The sequence below is a fragment of the Urocitellus parryii genome, chromosome 3 (assembly GCF_045843805.1).
Source record: "Urocitellus parryii isolate mUroPar1 chromosome 3, mUroPar1.hap1, whole genome shotgun sequence".
Lineage (NCBI taxonomy): Eukaryota > Metazoa > Chordata > Mammalia > Rodentia > Sciuridae > Urocitellus > Urocitellus parryii.
Genome location: NC_135533.1, coordinates 92,818,769 through 92,839,673, shown reverse-complemented (window position 1 = coordinate 92,839,673; position 20,905 = coordinate 92,818,769). Strand labels below are relative to the sequence as shown.

Here is a 20,905-nt window from a genome sequence, read left to right as displayed (position 1 = left end):
GGGGACATGGAGTATTCTGCTATTTAAAATTTTAAATGACTGGGGATCACTCTGTAGAACAAAACAAAACAAACTGACCAATCAAATGATAGCATGATCTAAAGCCACAGAGCCCACCCACCCAGAAAGGAAGGAACCAACCCCAGGCCCACAACCTAACACCAGAGACCGAAAGCCAAAAATCCAAGACTTAAAGCCAATCACTGAGGCCATGCATATTTTTATTTTTCCCTCATTCAAATAAACAGGGACTGCTAAAAAATAAATGAATTTAAAAATTTTTAAAATATAAGACTGAATTTGATTAATGGAGAATACATTCTAAAGAATTTTTCTTTGAATGGGATATTAGATCAATATTTTAAACAACAATTCACCTGAGACCCTCCCCCAACCAGCCACTGCTTTAAAAGACACATTTTTTCTTTAGCAGAAACTGAGAAAGACAAAGTACCAATTGGACCCTCCAGTTTGGTGGTGAGCAAACAAGATTGTAGATCCCTAGAATAGCCAAATGTGGCCACAGGAACAAGGTTCCTTCAGCAAAGCACTCCATTTTAGGAGCTCATGGCAGCTTCTAGATAAAACAATTGAAGGCCCAGCTTAACAGCTTAATCAGGTAATGGCTGAACCAAAATAGAATCCTCAGGAAACAAGGGTTGGTTGGAAACAAGCAACAAATTAACATTAGCTGGAGAACTGTAGCCAGTAAAACAAATCCAGGGTTTCTTTACCAAGGAGCTTGGAAGAAGGATTCCAGATTTCTTTTTATAATGACATGTTTACTCTGAGGACACCTTCCACAGGGTTCCTAGCCACTAGAGTCCACATGTTTGGCAGCTGTTTGCCAGCTGTCAATCAAACCACCACACTAACAATCCTGGTCCAGAAACAGGCCTATGCACAGTGGTGTGGAATAGGGCCAGTGAGCTGCAAAGAATTCCAAGTACTTGATGAGGACCAACAAGCTGTCAGAGAGCAAGGCATTTTTGTGGCATCTCCTGGATGTTTTGATGTGAGGTGTCAGGGATGTGGAATTTCACTGTGCTATCCATTACAACACACAGGATGTCTATGATGAGCAAATCAAATTTTCATGAAATGCATCACTGTATTTGCTACTGGCAGAGACTGTTAGGGAATTCTGAGATAAACCACTTTGCTTCACAGGTGAGGTATTCATATCCTGATTCCGGAGCCTTCTGTGCCCTTGTGTGAGTACTGTAAATTATAATCTACTATCTTCTGCTCCTCAGCTGAATGAGTGTGTGGTGGAGAGCGAGTGTGGACTTTCAGCACTCAATCCTGTCTCTCAGATCCCGACCTCCCTCCCAACCACCTGACTTGGTTCTCTCTCCTCATCCTCCCCCTGAGGCTGAGGCATCTATATACCTGCAGAGCCAAGCAAACTAGTACCTGATGTCTGCACTTCCAGACCCCTTAGCAAAATTCACTTCCTCCCTCATCCCATGCATCACCATGTTAAGTACCTGTGGAGTGAGTGTCCCCTTCTGAAACTGTGAGCTCCCTGACCACAAGGTGGAGCGGGGTCTCCCTGTGCCTCTGACCTCATCTGGTAGAGAGCACAAAGCAGATGTTCAATCAATAAGCAACTGAATTGATGTAAATACCTTCTAATAAATATAATTACATAAGGGGCTAGGGTTGTGGCTCAGCTGTAGAGCACTTGCCTCGCCTGTGTGAGGCACTGGGTTGGATCCTCAGCACCACATAAAAATAAATAAACAAATAAAGGCATTGTGTTCATTTACAACTAAAAAAAAATTTTTTTAATTACATAAAACAAGAGGATGGCAAGTTCAAGGCCAGCCTGGGTAACTTAGCAAGATCCCGTCTCAAAATTTAAAAAAAAAATTAAAACAAAGAAAAAGCCTGGAGATGTAGCTCAGCAGTAAAACACCTCTGGGTCCAATTTCCAGTACAAAAAAAAAAAAAAAAAAATAGTTACATAAAATTCCCAAGTATGCCCTGATCTATATGCTATTGATGCTAAAAAGCATATGTGGCCTTGTCAGATGCACTATCTGCTCAGTGCACAGACCAGGGCCTCTTACTCTTGTTATGGACCTGAGACCCCACACCTGACTCCAAGGGGGGGCACAGGAGTCACAGGGGGAAGGGTGAGGGCAGCAAGCTGTGTCATGTTGCCATAATGCAGAAGAATGCGAGTCAGTCTCAGGATTTCGTAAACGCCTCTGAGCCTGCCTTTTAGGAATCTCAGAGCATTTCCAGCAAGCTCCCCACTTAACCCTCACACTATCCCAAATACAGGCAAGTGTTTCCAGTTTTTACCTCTATAAGAGTCCCTTGTCTCCATCCACTTCTCCCCAGTCATTACTCTGGAATCCTCCAACTGCCTCTTCACTTAACTCCCAGGACTCACCATGCAGGCCCCAGCACCCAGAACAGCCTGGCAAGATGTAAATTTCACTGGTCTCTGGCTCCAGCCTCTGTGGCCTCTTTCTGAGGTTAAAATAAAAGCCTTAGAGGGCCCACCTGATCTGGCCGCGCCTCCCTCCGCAACGCCCCCTCCCAAGCCTCACCTGTACTCTTGAACTCTGGCCATCTATCTAGAGCAAACACCCTCAGGCCGCTGCACTTGCTGGTTCCTCTGTGGGCCACTCTTTTCCCCAATTTTTCCATGCCTAGCTCCTCATGCACTAACAAGCAGCTGAGGCCTTCCTTGACCCCATCTATCCAAATACTTCTCTTCAACTCGCCTCCATCACCCTTAGCATTAGCACTGACCCGGAGAGACTGATCTGTTGTAACCTGTTTGTCACCCAACCTTGGAGCAGAGCCTTATGTCTGCACTTCCAGACCCCTTAGCAAGATTCACTTCTCCACATTATGACCCGAGCCTGACACAGAACCTGGTACCCAGAAAAGCTCCCAAAACTCTTCTGAATGAATGGAGGCAGGCAGGAATAGCTATCTCCTGGGAGAATCAACACTGTCAAACCCCACAGAGCCTTGAAATCAGATCCAAAATGGGCCTGACTTTCTCAAAACATAAAAGTAACTCCTTTCCCTTTAGTAAAATAAACTACAAATGGTGCCCACATGGGAACTTCCCCTCACACTCTCTTATGAATTCACAGCTCTCTTGTTGCTGACCACCCTTTTTCTCTGGAAATGACCCAGAACTCCTTGGCTCACAAAACCGGAACTCCACCTTGGAGTCGGGCCCAAGGTTGCAGACTCACAGCAGAGGGCCGGGTGGAGGAGCCTTGACGCCCTCTGGATTTGCTCTGTGCCTGGCCACAAGCCCCATCCTTTGGAGGAACAAAAACAGGAAAGGAGCAGAGGCCACCAGGGGCCTGAGACAGTCCCAGGGGTCTAGGTGAAGCCTCCTTCCCCCAAATCCCTGATACCTGTCCAGCCTAAGACCCAAGACAGGGAGGAAACAGTGGGAGGACTATGGGCAGGCAAGGGTCAGAGGCAGGACATGGAAGGACATAAAGTATGGGAAAAACACATCCAGTCTTGGCTTTGACATCAACATGCCCTGGCTTCAAATACTGACTCCAACATCTACATTTCTGAAGGTCACACAGATACTATTTAATCTCTCAGAGCCTCAGTTTCCAGAGCTGTCAAAAGGGATTTCATAATTTCTACTTTAAGAGGATGGCTGGGCGTTTTATCCCCAGATGTTCTAATCTGGCTGTATCCACACATCCTTCAATTCCCAGGATGAGTCTGTTATTCATTTGGGAAAAATACAACCAGATGTCAATCATGCTCTGTGACTTGCCCTCCAAAGTCTGGGTTTACCAGACTGTTTTGATGCTGAGCCATGCAAACTGGTCCACATTTACTTAATTGTATTAAGTAACTGGGCCAAGCTGATCCCTGAATCTAGCTTACACATGTGCACAGCAGGCATTTGATACATATTTTTCAATGAATGAACCAAATAACAAGATGGGTTGGTCAAGATTAATCCCACAAACATTCTGATAAAGTGAAATCTCTTTTTTCACAATCAGTGCATGTTGCCAGGCACTAATCCACCTTGCACGTTAATAGTGCAGACGCAGCAAGAAATCAGATTTAAACCATTATAAGGCTAACAACTCTGACACTGGAGTTTCCTTCTGATGCAGGCTGTGGGGAAAATAAGCAACTTGTATGTTAAATCTCCTCATTTCTTTTGGAGATTATCTGTCAGCTCCTCCGGGGTTTATACCTTCAGTAACCAAATAGCATGGATTATTCAGCAAAAAATAAATAAAAATGAAATGATCTTCATTCTGTACATAGGCTGTCACCACATTTTGCAAGGATATTTAGCAGAAGCATTCTTTTATCAGTCTTGCTGAACAAGGAAGAACATTGCCTAAGACTGAGGTTTGGCAAAAGAATCTGATGAAACCTGTCAGTTCTGTGCCACTAGCAATGGTGTCCCTTAAGGTTCCTGGTGACTATAATTATCTAGCTCTGTGCTATCCTACCTCAGGTTTCACGTGTAAAACAGTTTCTTGGAGCTCATACTTGCCCATCCACCACAACACCAGCATTTGAGGTCAAGAAAGAACTTCAGGGCGGGGGATGTGGCTCGCCTGTCATACGTGAGGCACTGGGTTCAATCCTCAGCACCACATAGAAATAAAATAAATAAAGGTATTATGTCCACCTAAAACTAAAAAATAAACCTTAAAAAAAAAAGAAAGAACTCCAACTCCCATCCCACACAGGGACCCTTTAGCATTAAGAAGATGCACCTACTAACGCAAACTTGCAGAAAGCAAACTTAGAAGTCAGTTATTCCTTTCCAAAATTGCCCAAGGGCTGCTTTAATGGACACAATTTAAGAAACTGTGATTGGCACACAATTTGGAAAATGCCCTTTATTCAACATAGAGGGAGATAACCAAACAAGGCAGGATAAAGATACAAAGAACATGGGTCCTTGTCCCCGCTGAGTCACTAGTGAGCTGTGTCTCAGAGACAAGCCATTCAACTTCTTGGGTTTTGACTTCCTCACCCAGAGATGGAGAATCATTAATAAAGAGCAAGTATTACTTCCTGGAGTTACGGCAAATCAAATTAATGTGAAAGCTGTTAGAAAATACAAAGTCATATCCAGAAGGCAGGGACCTCTTCTGTCGTATGTGAACACGTATAAAAATAAGAAACACCCAGAAAATTACCTGTCTTCACTCTTGCTCATGCTAAATAGATTTGCTCATCCTAATAAAGGGAACAACTGGATTGTAAGTGACTTCTGTGAATCAGGATGAATACTGAGTATATGAGATTCATTCTGTGACGGATTTTAAGTGCCTCAAGGCAGTCACACAGGCAAATGTGTCCATCCCAGCTCTGGGGAAGATCAGGCCCTAAGCCTGTTTATGTTTACCAGACACTCACCATGTGCTAGGAGTGCCCAGAACACAGAATGCATTGGACAGGACAACACACGTGGCCATGTGTGTGAAGTAATGGAGGTGCAGGCCTCCCTTCCCACTGCTCACAGGTGTGCTGGGTTTGGGTAAGCTTTTCCTGCACTCTTGCTTGAAGACCAGCAGTTAGATGTCTTCAACAAGTCCTCATCTCTTTAGGAAATTTAAAGGAGAGAAACAAAACAAACCCCATCAACTCCACCTTGGACAAGAGGTGTTAGTACCCCCACATTGAACCCCCAGCAAGCACTGCATCTTCCAGAGGCCCCATCTCCACACTGCAAAGTAGCTGGGACTACCGGTGTACACCACTTTGCCAGGTTTTACCCTCCCATTTCCTACCCTTCACATTGGTAAATCCTAGACGTTGAATAAGCTTTTCAAACCCTGGCCAGAAAGAACATCATGGGATTGAATAAACTATAGGGATGATCAAAACAATCAAAGTGGGGTGGCAGGGGGGGGGAATACCTGGAAACCTCCACACAAAAAAATCACTGGCCTTGCCAGAAAAGGTAGTATAGGGGGAGGGGCAAGAGAACCCCAGAGGGACAACAAGTGCCCAACTTCTAGTACCAGGTTCTTGAACTAATATACATCAGAAACACCTGGAGGGGGTGTTAAACACAGAAATGTAGAGTTTGCATGTGTAGTAGCTGATAATGCTGGTCCAGGTGCCCCGTGAATGAAAACTCTAAATAAATGAGCAAGAACTGCTCAGGCTGTCGTTTCCACCAGGCAACTTCAGATCCTGGTTCTTCTCCTCTTCACCCCAAACTGAGCCTTAAGAAAACTCACAGGAACTAGGCAGCTGTCTCACTAAGGCTATGGAGCCTTTTGTGAGTTTGTCTCACTCACTTCCCCTTCCCTCCCCTTTTCCCATTCATCTACCCATAGTCTGAGGACGCAAACTATTATCAAGCCACTCATGAGAAGTATCTCCCAGGGCTGAGTCCAGTTTTCCCCTGTGTATAAGATATTTTGCAAAAGGATTCTGTTAGGGTGCCAAACGGGACAAGGCAGTGCAAGAAGAGCACTCAAGGACTCCTCTGGTCCAGTCCTCTGACCCAGTGCACAGTTTCTCTCTCATCGGCGACGAGTGTGTGCTCACTGGGATGGTGCCAGGGAAACACTGTGACCTGTTTTTCTCCTCACTAATTCGTCCTGATGATCTGCCACAATGCACTGTGATTTCCCGCTGAGAGCTCACTTCATGTCACCAACTGTCACACTGCCAGCCTCACCAACCACCCAATGCAAGAGAAGGCATTAAGTAGCCACTAACATTCACCTCTGGTGGCTGGCAGGGCAAGAGCCCACAAGACCAAATCAGAGGATCTCTGACCCAGAAGGGACAATTACAAATATTTCTTTCCTTCCCCAAACCGATTATATTATAGACCATACTGTTTACTAACAGCAGGAGCTCCTGCCACAATATATGATTTTGTTTTATGGGGAGTTAACGGAAGCTCCTACAGAGAACAGTGTTGTGAATGATGTAAACACTCTCTGATAACAGCCTATCCTAGGAGTTTGTTCTTCAGCTCAAACAGGGAAATCTGGGCAATATTCTCTCTCTCTCTCTCTCTCTCTCTCTCTCTCTCTCTCTCTCTCACACACACACACACACACACACACACACACACACGTCAGTTTACATGTCAGTTTGGCCTTTTCAGGCAATGGGACAACAGAGGTAACACACTGAAAAACAACTTTGGGTTAAATAAGAAAATGAATGAAGAGTGATTCATTCACAGCCTTTTGATAAATATAGCCAATGTGTACCTGGTCTTTTGTATGATTTTGTGCACACAAATAGGTGCATGTGAAGGAACAAATGTGAGTTTCCCTCCCATTAATAAAAGAAAAAATCCAATTAGTTCTTTCTCATATGTAAAACTGTGTACCAGTTTCCAAGGTTGAGTGCCTGATTCAGTATAAACCCTATGAAGCCTTTTGTGAGTCACAGACCTTCTCAAAGGCAGCACCACTAACAACCTCCAAGTACTGCAAATTAAGAATCCATCTCTGATGTATCACACTCAAGACATAAGCCATAGACCTTGACAGCTGTATTCAGAAAAATCTGGAGCAGAAAGAGAGCCCAGCCTCAAGTGACAGTATTGGTGAGGACATCAAATACACTGACTTTATACTTTTGCCCCCTCCCCAAAAGTCCACTTATTTGCATCCACAGATGAGGCCAGTCCCAGCTGTCTGCACACCCAGCCCCCTGGCCCCCTTGGTGGTTCCAGTCCTCACCTGTTTTCCAGGAGTGTCATGCATACCACCTCTCGCACTCCAGGGTTGTTGGCCTTCTCCACAGAGCAGCTCTGCAAGTTCCAGGTGGCCAGCCTCAGCACAGGCCGCCCATCCCTCGTGCCTCCAAAGGCCTCTACTGAGGGGCGAGTGGAGATAATCTGTGTGGGCCCCCCTGGTGGCAGGTCCAAGTCCTCACTCTGCAGGCTCAGTGAGGTAGGGCTAGGGTGAGGCTTGGCAGTGAAGGTCAGACCCCCATTGGTGTGGGTGGAGGGGGGCCTGGACCTCTCAGCAAATACCTGGTGTCGTATCCTGTCCAGGAAGGCAGCATTAATACCATCCATCCTGACCAGATCCTCAATACTGCGAAAGGGGCCATGTTCCCGGCGGTAGTCCACAATACTGAGGGCCATCTTCTCGGTGAGGCCTCGCACACTCATGAGCTGAGCTGGGGTGGCTGTGTTGATATTGACACGTGGTGTGAGGGGCACAGTAGTGGCTAGATGGTGAGGCTGCTGCTCAGCCAGGAGGTCCCTCCGCAAAGAGCTAGGAGAGTGCTGTGCCGAGCTACCCTTGCTGCTCACACAGATCTCAAACTTGACCTGCTCCAGTTTTGTCGCACCCACACCACTGACCAGTGCTAGGTCCTCCACTTTCTTGAAGCCACCAATGTATTCTCGGTATTCCACTATGCTTCGAGCCACAGCACGTGTCACACCAGGGAGGGTCATCAGTTCCTCCTCTGTAGCAGTGTTGATGTTGAGCCGCTCCTGATTCACCAGAATGTTGCTGAAGTTGCAGGCTGCGCTGAACTTTCGGCTATGGGACAGGTCCGAGGGGTCCCTGGGGATGGAGCGGTGGCAACCCAGGGTACTCCCCATGGCCAGCTAATATCAGGAGCCCAGGAAGGCCTCACCACTGCAGAACTCTGGCTAGGGGAGATGCCCCGTTGACCTTATAAGCACAAAAAGAACAAAATGCAGAATTTAGGGGCCGAAGAGGTTGCTGCAGACAAAGGCCAAATCTTCCATGGCTAGAGTGTCCAAAATTATCTTTCACTTGGCCACCTAGAAAAGAAATTAACACATGAATTGACTGAGTGAGGCAATTTGCTATTAGCACTCCTTACCTAGTGCTGGAGTTCATTACCAGAGTTCCAAGCCAGTGGCTGCAGGTGAACTGAAAACGCATAATAAGGTTGGCCCATGCAGATTTTCCTCGGGAGACGCCTAGGGTTTTTGTCATACCGCGTTCCGAAAGGCTATAAGCCACCTTTCTTGAGAGCTATCTGCATCGGTATCACACCTCTCTGCCTTTCAACTCTGGCAGAGCCACGGCTGCCTCCTCACTTTAGTCGCCCCCACATGGACTGACTCCGAGCCTGACACTCAGCGCCGCCTGCAACTTAGGAACTCTGTGCTTGCCTGTGCGGACACCGAGAAGAGGTTTATGGACCCTCACCAGACCCGCCTCCGGTCCCGATCCCAATCTCTGGGCCGTTCTGCAGGGGGGAGGGGGGTTCGTCTCTCTTCCACCTGCGGCTCGGAAGCCTGAGACCGGCCAAGGACAGCGCGGGCCCCTACCTCCAGCCCTGGCGCCCACGCGGGTGCGCGGCAGTGGCCGGGCCTTGGTCCGCGCGTCCCTGTCTTTCTGCGGGAGAAACTCTCAGCGTCGCTCTCCCGGAGCAGGCAGGAGCTGCAGGGCTGCTCGCAGGCGGCGGTAGGGGTGGCGAAATCCGGCTGCTGAGGCTGCACCAAGACTTGCTACTGCACCAGGACTTGCGGCGTCGCCGTGTTTGCGTTTATCCAGGCAAAAAGTCTGCACCCAACTCGGGCGCTGGATTCGCAGAGCGCGTCCAGACCCCAGCACTAGAGCAGCCGCTCGCGGTCTGTGTCAAAGCCAAAGTCCCGGCTGCGCCGCCCGCGCCTCCGCGGGCATAACCACGCCTCCTCCCGCGCGGCAACTCCTCCCTGGGACTCCCGGGGGCACGTGGGGGCGGGGCGCGGGTGCGAGGGGGCGGGCCTGGAACCCGAGAGGGCTGGGCGGAGTCCTGGGGTGCGAGAGGCGGAGCCATAGAGCCTCCGGACCGGCCCTGAGCACCAGGAGGCGGGGAGCGGACCCTAGAGCACAGGGGCGGGGCCCTGGCGCGCGGGGGCGGACTCCGGGGGCAGGGGCCGGACTTATGTTCTGGGGGCGGGGCCTACGTCGCAGCGGCGCGGGCAGCTCACTGGAATACTGTCTTATCCTCTGCTGCTGGGGTACCAGGGTTCTCTTTCCACTCGGGACCAAGGGCTGGTTGTGCTGGGTAAAGGCTGTTTTCTATTGTCCGAGACGAGACCTGCCCGGCCGCTTTTCGTCCGCCTTTGGGGCGTGAGAACCAAGGCCGGGACACTCCCATTGAGAGAGGCATCCCTTAGGGTCCAGGCTTGGTTCGGTTCTGCGGAACGTTCAGAGAGGGTACTGACTGGGATCTTAATTTCTACCCTGCTTGCCTCCTTTTCTTCCTCTAGCGTATTACCTGGGTTCTGCTCAGAAAGACGTCCTCCATCCAGTAATGCCACAGCCATATCTCTCTGTGCCCCTAGAAGACGTCTCGCGCCCTCTCCTCAGTATGTTTACACACAGTGTTCCTCTTCTGTACATTTAGCACTCTGAGTAAATAAGGATACGTTTCTGTTATTAGGAAATGCAAGCTGCATCCCCAAATTCAGAACTGATTTTGAATCAGGTTGCAAAATGATGAACTAGTTAAAGATTAAAGAGCCTGCTGCATGAGAATGGATACCTGGAGCTAGAGTATTCGATTAAACAAACCATGTGGAGATACCAATTGAATACTTTGACCCTAGGTCGTTAGTGTCCTCTGAAGAAATAGATTTTACCCAACCAAGGTGACCAATCGCTTCTGCTCTGAATTCCAGGGATCTGATCAGAAGAAATGGTAATTCTCACTGAAGGCAGAAGGTACTTCAGATTGAAATGAGTGGCAACCTAGGTTTTGCAAAATGCTGAGGCACCTTCTCCTGCTGGGAATATTAAGGCCCTAATAATTGCAAATGATAAAAACCAGGTTAGATTAGCTTAGATTTAAAAGGGGGGAGGGGAGGGTGATTGATGGGATTCCCTGCTTTCTTGGAGATAAGTTAAGGAATAGATCTTAGCTTCAAGCTGGCATCCAGCTCAAAGTCCTCAGGCAAGATCTGACTCCCCACCTCTGGCTCCACCTTCTTTTCTTTTGGTTTCATTCTCAAGCAAGCTATTCCGGATGTTGGCAAGAATACCCCCTCTTCACCTCCCACAAGACCCTCCCATACAAGTGTGAAGCTACAGTAACTCTATCCCCAGAAATCCTGATGTGAGCTGGAAAAAAAAAAAGTTTCAGAAAAGCTCCTTTCAGAGGAAAGAATAATTGTCACTAAGCTGAAGAATGCCTTGATGAGCCCTGTGTTGAACAGCCTGGGACATGGCTGTTTGGGCCATAAGAAGAGAAACCATATATTTTATTATCCAAGCCAGGACATTTGGAAATAAGAAGGGACATATTGATAATTTCCCTGGAACAATAGCAATAATCTGGTATTATTCTCCATAAATCTAAGCATATGCTTTCCTTTGTTAGAAATAAAGTCAAGAGAGAAAAGAAAAAACAGAGAATAAACAAGAAAAAGAAATAAAGCCAAGAGGTAACTAAACAGAGGTGCATCAATACACACACACACACACACACACACACACCTGAGATGACTAACTTTAACATGAACATATCTAATGTTGGTAATATCAAATGCATAGAGCATATCAAATGCACAGAGCCCGTGGAGCAAATGAAACCGTCACACATTGCCAGTGGGAGTGTAAGTGGATACAACCACTTTGGAAACCACTTCAGCAATTTCTTAAAAAGTTAAGTGTACACAAATCATACAACCCACAATTGCATTTACAGGTATTTAACAAAGAGACATGAAAGCATGAAACCCAAAGTCTTATGCATGGATGTTCATAGGAGCTTTATTTGTTATAGTAAAAAAATCAACAACCTCAAATCTATCAGAAGATGTCATGGTTTGGATAAGGTCCAAGTTTGTCCCCCAAGGGTTCATGTGTTGGGAGCTTAGACCTCAGTGTAGTCATGCTGGGAGGTGTTGGATGTTTAAGAGGTAGGATTGAGTGGGAGGTTATTGCCCCTTGAAGGGATTCAGGAATATCCATAGGACACTGAGTTGGTTAACCTGAAAGACTTTTTAATGAAAGAACTGTTAGGTGCAGGACAGGCTGAGTAAGTTGTCTGCAGGGCATGCCAAACAAAGTTAGCTGCAGGATGACCTGGCCTCTCAAACCCTCTGTCTGGTTCTTTATCAACTATTTGCTTCAAGCCCAAACGCCCAAGCCCCCACTCAAGGCTGAACACTCAACCCCCTGCTCAAGGCCGAACACGTAACCCCCCTTGTGCCAACAAGGCAGCTTGCAGACCCAGAGACCTCATTAGATTTGGGCTATAAAAACTCCCTCCTGCTGAGCCCCCCTCTCTCTTGCTATCTCTCTTGCTTTCTCTGTCTCTCGCTTGCTCTCTCTCTCTCTCTTTTTCTCTCTCTTTCTCTCTCTCTCCTCTTTCTCTCTTTTCTCCTCTGTTGCATTGCTGCAATAAAGATCTCTTGTTGTGGTCACTTTCCTTTCAAGAACAAACCTGGCTCTTCTTGCTCTGCCTCACAAACTTGTGACATGATTTCTCCCTGTCTCACCATTGTGTTTTTCATCTGCCAGGACTTCTCCTAAAATGAGATTGTTCTATCACCATACCCTAAACCTTCAAAATTGTGAGCTAAATAAACCTCTTTTCTTTGATATTTCATTATAGTAACATAAAACAGACTAACACCATAAATGAATGAATAAACAAATTGTAATATAATCATACAATGGAATATTAGCAATAAAAACCAGTAAGCTATTAACTCAACCAACAACATTGAAGGATATCAGAATCATTCTAATGAGGGAGAAAAGCCAGGCAAAAATAGAGAACATAATTCATGATTTATATATTAAAAATACATATTAACATCTATATAGAGAGCCTAGATACTGGTTGCCTGGGGATGGGCTGGAGGGAGGAATGGATCGAAAAGAACACAAAGAAACTCTGAAGGGTGGGATGGTGGTAAAAGTGTACTTTGAGAGCTGGTAGTTTCGTGGGCATGCATATGTCAAAACCAATAGAATTATATGTATTAAATATGTGTGGTTTAGTGTACTTCAACTCTAAATCAATAAACTTGGGAAAATCTTCAAAAATAAAAATAATTTTAAAAGGAAATTACTTGGAACTTTAAAAAAAAATAAAAGGCAAGATTTGTTTGGGCAGTGGAGAGGTGAAGAGGTGAGCCAGGATGGAAGCAAGGAGGTTGAAGAGGGTGAAGAGGTTCAAAAAGAAGACCCGTTGACAGCTTTTCCACCAGGTTGAGTTGGGGGCCTGGGTAAAGGGGTCCTAAAGGGCTTCCAAGACTAATGATATCTAATAGTCTGTTGAGTTGTGCTGTTTTCTATATAATTCCTCCACTCCCAGTCCCATACAGGGACATTGAGCCTCTAGTAAGATATGTAATGGCCTTTAAATGAGTGCTACTTACAAGAAATAAGGCAAAGGAGCTCAAACTCTCTGGGTGTATTAAGTATAGTAAGAAAGGAACAGCTACAATATGAAAGATGGCAGAAAAATTCAGGAAGAAAGAAATCAGAATGTGACAGGACCCAGCAAAATATCCAACTTTCGAGAAGCCACACTGAAATCAAGAAGTTGGTTGCATTTTCCTCATGCAAGGAATCGGGAGGGGCGGGGGTTAAACCCGTTTAATTTGGCTCTCCAAGGATGGTATGGCTCCAGTTGACATTTGAGTTACATGAGGATGTCAAAGGCCAGGGTTTACATCATTCTACCAAATACTACACGCAGTGACCTCTGCCCCTTCAACCAAGTTCTTACTTGGGGCCTGGTCACAGAAAACCAAGGTCATTAGCCTTTTGCTTCTTAGTCAGCAGTTTCAAAGATAAAGGGGGATTTGGGGGAAAGGAGAAGTGGTAGAAGGCAAAAAAGGAAAAGTCTCATTAATTTTCAATTTCAACCCCATAGTGCTAGGACCTGGAGATACTGTGATGAGTAAATTCATGATTCTTCTGTCCCAGAGCTGATTAGCAAGCAGGAATGCACACACTGAATTGGTAAGAGCAATGCAATTTAGAATAAAAGGAAAAGGATATGTCTGTGCATTAAAAATAACTTTGTCTAGGGAACTTCTCTGAAAAGTGAAGATTAAGATCAGATTTGAAGGTTGTATAGGGAAATATTGCCCCACCTCTAAATATTCATTCCTGCAAGGCCACCCCCACTTTCCCAATCAATGAGGTCAAGCCAGGATACTGACAGTGACCTTGGCACCACCATTTGTGCATAGGCCAAGCTATATACTGTCCCAGATGTCAGTGTGTCAAAGCAACAGCTCCCACAGTGGGACCTCAACAGTAGATCTGTCCCTCTCCACCAAAGTAGATTCCTGTGTCCCCAAATTGATGAAACCCCAGGCATTGGCAGTGCTCTGGGACATTTTAAATCAGACCCTGCCTCACGGGAGTCCTGGCATAGGGTGGCAGAAAATGACCACCCACAGACACCATGACAATGGCAATGGACATACCTAGTTGTGAAATCCTGTGTACAGATGCTCAGTGTGAATCTCACCAGCAGGAGCATTGGCATGTGCTTCTCCAAATGCCTGATGCTCTGCTTCAGAGCACTGTGTGGAGTCTGTACCTGGGGCCCACAGAGAGCCAGGCTGCCCAGCCTTCCCCCTGCTGTGTAGCCCCTTCCCACAGGGACTCTAGAATTGTCCATGTGACCTGTTCTAGCCAATGGGACATTAGCAAGAACAAAGCAAGCAGAGGTTTGACAAGCACTTGCCATTGGGGACCCCAGCTGCCCTGCAATAGGGAAGGTCCTGCCCCCTCTTGTGAGAGAGGCCATGAGGAGAAGAGCTAAGACAGCCCAGCCCTCAGCAGCTCCAAGTCCTCAGAGGTGAGAGAGAAGCCTCTGGGCCCTTCCAGCCCAGCCCAGCCCCAGCAGGATGTCCCTACAGGAGGGAGCCCAGCAGAGACCACAGTTGCAGAGAAGCCACCTGCTAAGCCCAGCCACCCACAGGCCATGGGAGACCGCCCTAGGGCTGTTTGAAGTTTATGCACATCAGAGTGATCAGTCTGAGTGGTGTTTATCACACAGGTGTGGCCCTCAGCCCTGACTGTCAGCAAGAAAATCATCACCACAGCTCCTGTGGTAGCCCAGTTTACATTCATTGGCATTTACCCTCTTTGTCACCAGGCTTTGGTTTCCCTTCAGTGATGTATGTTGTTAGTTTTTCAGTTAGGTCACCCCCCAATTGTTTACATCCAGCACAGACCCTTCACCCACACCAGGCCACTTTCAAGGTTTCAGAAAGGTATAGATGATTATCTTGTGACAGCTGAAGTAACAAAACAGCATGTGTTTTCTGAAGAATGATCACATTTAAATGCAATCAAATAGCATATATATGTTTGTGTGTGTGTGTGTGTGTGTGTGTGTCTTTTCTTTTCTTTTCTTTCTGTAGCATGTCTCCTTGGCCCCATAGACACAGAGGATAAGACAGAGAGGAGCCAGAATATGGAGAGTCGCAGGAAATGAGCCAGTCCCTGAAGTTCCCAGCGCCTCTCTTCTTGTCTCACAGGTGGTTCCTGTCTAGCCTTACAGCTCAGCATCCTTTTATTTTGAACCCCTAAGCAAAACCCTAACAGTTTGTACATCTCTGACTTCCACCACATGAGACTTTCCTGGGCAGGTGGACTGTATGGTGCATAGCATTACATGCTTTCTGCTTACTCCTAGCTCCAATTGTTTACATCCAGCACAGACCCTTCACCCATACCATCTGGGGCTCTGTGGAGCTTAGGATCTTCCTCCTTCATGTAAAATGTGCGGCTTGACCTCCCACACACTTTCTTGTGGCCTTGCTGCCCACCACTTCAGGTTTCACATTTCCACTCTGCTTTCAGGTTCATGCGGGTTCTGTCTGGCTGACCTGAAACACAGGTATCTGCAGGGAAAGGTGACTGTGGCTAGAGGGAAAGCTTGGGATTCCACAGGGGCCGATTCTTCTGGTCCTATCCAGTCTGCCCAGCATGCAGCATGGAGTTTCCCTTTCAGGATAGGACCTTGGGGAAGATGATTGCATCCAGGCTCCACATAGAACACTGTTATCTTCCAACAACAACAGGGCTTCCTTTTTAATCTGTGTGCCTTATTATTATTATTATTATTATTATTTGTCTTATTGCATTAGCTAGAACATCCAGTACAACATTGAGAGGCTGTGGTGAGAGGGCTCCTCTTTTCCTTGTTCCCAGTCTTAGTAGGATAACTTCTAGTTTCTCAACTTTAAGTATGATATTACCTATAGGGGTTTTGTAGATGTTCTTCACCAAATTGAGGAACTTCTCCTCTAAGTTTGCTGAGTTTTTACCATGAACAAGTGTTGGAATTTGTCAAATGCTTTTTACAAGTCTACTGATAAAACTTCAATTTTTTCCTCCTTTAGCTTATTGATGTGATAGATTACATTAATTTTTTAATATAGACCAATCTTGCATACTTGGGAATAAATCTCATTAGATCTTGGTGCATAATTCTTTCTATATATTGTTGGATTTTATTTATTAATATTCTGCTGAGGCATCAAAAAGTCTATATATGAAAAATACAAAGTCAATCTCATAGTCAGTTGGGAAAAACTGAAAGCATTTCCATTAATATCTGGAACAAGACAAGGATGTCTACTTTCACCACTCCTATTTAATATGTGCTAGAAATTCGAGCCAGAGCAATTAGGAAAGAGAAGGAACAAAAACAGGAAAGGAAGAAGACAAATTATCATTGTTTGCTGATGATATGATCCTGTTCTTAGAAGATCCAAAAAACTTTACCAGAAGACTGCTAGATATAATAAACAAATTCAGCAAAGTAGCAGATTACAAAATCAACAAACAAAATTCAATACTTTTCCCATATACCAGCAATGAATCTGCTGAGAAAGAAATCAGGGTAATAATTCCATTCACAGCAGCCTAAAAATAACAAAAAAAAAAAAAAAAAAACGGACAAAAAAAGCTGGAAAATAAATCTAACCAAGGAGGTGAAAGACCTCTTCAATGAAAACTATAGAACATTGAAGAAAGAAATTGAAAAAGCACGAAAAGATGGAAAGACCTCCCATGCTTTATGGATTGTTAAAATGGTCATATTACCAAAAGGAATATACAGATTTGATTCAATTCAATATCCATCAAAATACATTGACATTCTTCACAGAATTAGCAGAAAATAATCCTAAGATTCATTTGGAAGAATAAAAGGTCCAGAATAGCCAAAGCAATCCTAAGCCAAAAAATATAAATAAATAAATAAATAAATAATAAAAAACAATGCTGGAGGCATCACAATATCTGACTTCAAATTATACTATAGAGCCATAGTAACAAAAATTGCCTGGCACTGGTATAAAAACAGACACATAGACCAATGGTACAGAATAGAAGACACAGAGACAACCCCACACATCTTCAGTCATTTGGATCCTGGACAAAGATGCCAAGAACATACACTGAAGAAAAGACAGCCTCTTTTACAAATAGTTCTGGAAATACTGGTCATCCAAATATAGAAAAAATGAGATTAGACCCCTATCTTTCATCCTGCACAAAAAACAACTCAAAATGGGTCAAAGTCCTAGGAATTAGACTATGCAATTCATAGAAGAAAATATAGGATCAACACTCTAGTAGATAGGCACAGGCATTGACTTTCTCAATAGGACTCCTAAAGCTCAGGAAATAATGCCAAGAGTTAACAAATGGGATAGCATCCAATTAAAAAGCTTCTGCACAGCAAAGGAAACAATTAAGAATGTGAAGACACAACTCACAGAATGGAAAAGAATGATTGCTAGCTACTCTTCTGACAGAGGATTAATGTCTAGAATATATGTCTAGAATGTATGAAAAACTTAACACCAAAAATATAAATAAGCCAGTGAATAAATGAGCAAATGAATTAAACAGACACTTCTCAAAAGAAGAAATACAAATGATCAACAAATATATGAAAAAATGTTCAATATCATTAGCAATTAGGAAAATTCAAACCAAAATTACACTGAGATTTCATTTAACACCAGTCATAATGGCAGCCATCAAGAATACAAACAAAAATACATGTTGGAAAGGATGTGAAGAAAAAGGAACATTTTTACACTGTTGGTAGAACTGTAAATTAGTATAACCACTATGTAAATTAGTATGGAGATTCCTCAAAAAACTAGAAATGGAACTGCCCTATGACCCATCTGTATCACTTCTTGGGATTTATCCTGAAGAATTAAAGTCAGCATATTATAGTATTATAGTGATACATGCATACCCACATTTATAGCAGCACAATTCACAGTAGCCAAACTATAGAACCAACCCAGGTGGTCACCAACAGATGAATGGATAAAGAAATTGTAATATATATATATATATATATATATATATATATATGTATTATATTGATCCTGAACAAAGATGCTAAGAACATACACTGAAGAAACACACACACACACACACACACACACAATTGAGTTTTATTCCTTAAAAAAATGAAATTATGTCATTTGCAGAAAAATGGATGAAACTTGAGACCATTCATTAATTTAAGTGAAATAAGCCAGATTCAGAAGGTCAAGAGTCATATGTGGGAAGTAGAGAGGGAAAAGGAAAATAAAGGGGGGGGGGTGATCACATGAAAAGCAAAGAAAAGTAAGTAAAATAGATAAAAGGATCTTGGCTAAATTATATTGGTACATTTTGTGTATGTACTAATATGTAACAACAAATCTCACCATTATGTACAACTATAATGCACCAAGTAAAAAAAGTAAAAAAAGTGGAGAAACAAAATACATTGTTAAGACTTTTGGGTCTATAATCTTGTCATTTTCCCCCCCTTGTGCTTGAGAGATAGATCTCAGGGCCTTTTGCATGCTACACTAAGCTATATCCCAAGCCCTGTATCTCCTCTGTTTTTGACATACTGGTTTGTAATTTTCTTTTCGTGATGTCTTTATCTGGTTTTGGTATTAAAGTAATAATGTTGGTCTCATAGAAGGAATTAAGGAAATTTTCCCTCTGCTTCTATCTACTGGAAGAGGTTCTAGAGGATTGATATAATTTCTTCCTTTAATGTGTGCTAGAATTCACTAGTGAATCTACCTGGACCTGGTATTTTCTGTTTTAATAGATATTAAAACAGATAGGTTATTTAGATTACCTACTGCGTATATTTTTCCGTTTTTTTTTTTCAAAAATTGAGCTTTAAAAAAAACAGAATTAATTAATACAGTTCCATGATGATAAACTAAATAAAAAAGATCATAAAAATTTCCCTGTTTAGGTTCTATTTGCCTATTTGCAGATGTGCCAGGATATTTGGCAAGTAGAAATGGGGAAACCTGTTTCTTCTCATCAGATACATGTATATTGAGGAAGAAAGAACTCCCAAACATTCTTGCATGCAAACCTGCATCTGTTCTGGTTTTACAAAATGGCTTAGCATCAACATCCAAAATGCACTTGATACCAGTTAGAAACAAGAGCCTCCGTTTACAACTTCCAGGGAACGATGCAGCCTCCTTTAAAACGCACAGTCCACTGACTGATATATTCTTTCATTTCATAATTGATAGTTGAAGTCCTTTGTCACTTCCCCAACATCCAAAATGCCTTTCCGATTGGCATTTTTGTTTCTTATGGTGCATTTAGCTGAGAATCATTGTGGCAAAGCTCCAACAGAATAAGGTGGCTTCATTTACATACCCCAATGGAGAGCATTTAACATCAGAGGCTCTGTGTTGCCTCTCCTCCAGAATTACCATTATTACAGACAATAATATCCATTAATCTTTAAAGGTAATGCGATTCTCATCTTACACTTAGGAAATGGAGCTCCCATTTGTTTCCTCTAAAAAGCGACAATTCCAGTTAGTTCCAGACTTTCACATTTTCACAGAACAGTATATTCTTTCCTGTTTATGAAATACTTTTCTTGGTAAGCTTATTACTTTGGTTTCTACATGTCTAATTAGGAACCCTCTCTTAGCACAAAATAACCCAGAGGCAGAAACAGAGTCAAGGCAACTCTTCCTACCTTATGACCACTCGCAATGCCCTTTGACCCTACACTTCTGGGATTGGGATAAGGGAGGCTTCTTCAGTCAAGCCATGGGCCAGACAAATGGAGCACTGTGCTGAAGCTTTGAGACATGGGGTGAGGCTCTCAAATACATAGGAACAGCAAATAGACCTCACCTGCCTTGCCTCCCTCTACAGACTCACCTGGCAGCAGCAATAGCCTGGTCTCCACTATCAACACCATCCCCTGTTCAACCTCACAGTATCCTTTTCTGGTTCTCCCCCTCTTTCCCTTCAGCATTGCCATCGCAGTTCTTTTTTATCCACATAAAAAAAAAAAACATTGGAAATCTGAAGGCCAGGTTAGGCAGGTCCCTGACCCCACAGTCACGGCTACTTAGAGACTGAATGAATGACTACCCACAGTCTTACAGATCATGCCTCAAGGTATGATCTGATGGTGGCCAGGAAGAGGGATTTAGATCCCCCCTACCCCTTGCCATACACACATAACATTAAATACCTCGAGCTGCTCAGAAGGGAATCTCCCTTTTCCTTTCTCTGTCCATCTACAGCCTCGAGAAGAAGCTCTCAGTCAAGGCCACTGTGATTATAATATGTTCTCCTATTTGTTAATTTTTCTCCATGGAGAAAATTCTGACCTTAGGTTCAGAATCTTGGCAGGCACCAGTATCTTGCCAGAATTTCATTATATTGTTTTCCTTTTGTTGGGTTTATTTTGTTTGCACTCCCTTCTATTTATGGTTAAGGCTATTGCTATTCCATATACTAAGCATTCCCATGTACAGATGGGTGCTTAGATAAAGTCATACAAAAAAAAAGACTGCAGTGGGAAGAGAGACTGTCTTATAGGCAGTAGTTCCTAACCTGGATACCACATAAGAACCCCCAAGAAACTTGTCAAATTCTCATTGCTTGGGCCCTTCCCAAACCAGTTCTAT

At 44.2% G+C, this 20,905-nt stretch overlaps 1 protein-coding gene across 2 annotated transcripts in view; it reads right to left on the bottom strand.

Annotated features, from left to right (window-relative positions):
- Nucleotides 1-9,607, bottom strand: part of Eepd1 (endonuclease/exonuclease/phosphatase family domain containing 1) — a 115,178-nt gene extending 105,571 nt beyond the window's left edge. Inside the window, exons 1-2 of one of the 2 annotated variants that reach the window (XM_026387624.2) lie at nucleotides 9,278-9,607; nucleotides 7,698-8,761 (exon numbers count right to left, since the gene is read on the bottom strand). In XM_026387624.2, coding sequence (XP_026243409.2) covers nucleotides 7,698-8,575 — 878 coding nt within the window. In that variant the 5' untranslated portion in view covers nucleotides 8,576-8,761; nucleotides 9,278-9,607. The other variant, XM_026387626.2, reaches the window with a different exon arrangement.
- Between the last annotated feature and the right edge of the window lie 11,298 nt (nucleotides 9,608-20,905).